The sequence below is a fragment of the Triticum dicoccoides genome, chromosome 2A (assembly GCF_002162155.2).
Source record: "Triticum dicoccoides isolate Atlit2015 ecotype Zavitan chromosome 2A, WEW_v2.0, whole genome shotgun sequence".
NCBI lineage: Eukaryota > Viridiplantae > Streptophyta > Magnoliopsida > Poales > Poaceae > Triticum > Triticum dicoccoides.
The window spans coordinates 382,031,736-382,033,301 of record NC_041382.1 but is presented as its reverse complement, the minus strand read 5'-3'; the positions used below and the strand labels follow the sequence as shown (position 1 = coordinate 382,033,301).

At 40.2% G+C, this 1,566-nt stretch overlaps 1 protein-coding gene across 1 annotated transcript in view; it reads left to right on the top strand.

The window, feature by feature from the left end:
- Positions 1-1,276, top strand: part of LOC119354624 (ras-related protein RABH1b) — a 4,758-nt gene extending 3,482 nt beyond the window's left edge. Inside the window, exons 5-6 of the mRNA XM_037621348.1 lie at positions 543-633; positions 809-1,276. Coding sequence (XP_037477245.1) covers positions 543-633; positions 809-955 — 238 coding nt within the window. The 3' untranslated portion in view covers positions 956-1,276. The remainder of the gene's footprint in view (positions 1-542; positions 634-808) is intronic.
- The last annotated feature ends 290 nt before the right edge of the window (positions 1,277-1,566 follow it).

Sequence of the window (1,566 nt, the reverse complement as noted above, 5' to 3'; positions counted from 1 at the left end):
ATGTGGCATGCTTGCATGTTGAGAGAAATATGTTAGTGGGGGCTAGCTATTTAGATATAGAAGATTTCCCTTGATGTTGTAGTATGACTGAAGTACAAAGTGTATTTATAACCTTGTGGGCGTTGAATTTGTCCCCACATTCCAGAGAAGTCCAAATTGAACCATGTTCCATAGAACATGTTATCCCCCCCCCCCCCCCAACACACAGACACACGCACAAATAATGTTGAAAATCAGTACATCCTTTGACTTGACATCCGGTTGAGTTTGATTTGTTGGGTCAAGTAAGGCAACGAGCTAGCAACCACCTTATACAGGGAGACAAGAAGTTAAGGGAGAAAGAGTGCAACTGTAATATTACTGGCATGGGGTCGATTCGGATGGAACATGTAAACAGAGTGTAAATGAGCTATTTTTTTCTTAGCTACATTAGCTAAATCACCAATGGTTTTGGATCTCCTTTGTTTGTAAAGTACTAATATGATTGTCACAAATGTTACTCACCTCTCTTGCTTAATTTTTATTGCTATCTTGTGCAACAGGCAAGTATCCATTGAGGAAGGGGAAGGCAAGGCAAAGGACCTCGGTGTGATGTTTATTGAAACCAGTGCTAAAGCTGGTTTTAACATTAAGGTGTGCCTTAAAAATAGATATTTTCATTTCATTTAATAAAAGCTGGCTTCATGTTGGTCATAGTATTTTTCTTCTTGAACTCAAAAGCAGCGGAATAGGGTTATTCTCATGAACTGGTCACATGACATTACTTTCTGCTTGTTTTGTATTAACACAAGCACAATTTCTTGACCAGGCTCTGTTCCGCAAGATTGCTGCTGCACTGCCTGGAATGGAGACCCTTTCATCAGCAAAGCAGGAAGACATGGTTGATGTGAACTTAAAGTCCAGCAATGCTAACTCATCTCAGTCGCAGGCACAGGCTGGGGGATGCAGTTGTTAGCTCCAGTCCCTAACACTCGCAGCTCATGATGTCAAAGATCCCATGCCCATCAAACAGCAACCCTACCTTACTGCTTCCCTCTCGGTCTCAGGAGGATTGATTGTCTCACGGCAGTTGAGTCCATGATCCAAGTCAATGAACGAGAACCATTTTGTTGGAAAGATACGTTTTTATGTGTTCTTAGTATTTTGTCAGTGGCCTAAGCTAGCAACAGTGTATAGTTGGGTTGGCACTGTGAACTCCTATCGCTCGGCTGAGTATTAGAGTAAGTGATTGGTTTATGTTTCAACCTATATTTACATCGCCCATCTTGTTGTGTTTTTCTATGGTGTACTGAATATATATATATATATATATATATATATATATATATTGGAATTTTTGTAAGCTAATAAGTCCTGTGTTACTCCAGGTATTTGAGCACTATAGTGCTTGGTTTATGGTTCCAATCACAGATAGCCAGGCCTACCGAAAATGAATTCACATGAAATTCATCCTTCCGTTATTGACAATTGTCGGGCTGGATACAACAATTGCTACGCCTGCAGATAAATTTTCCCAAATAATGATAAGCATCACACTGGCACGTAGTAATACCACCCTGAAGTTTT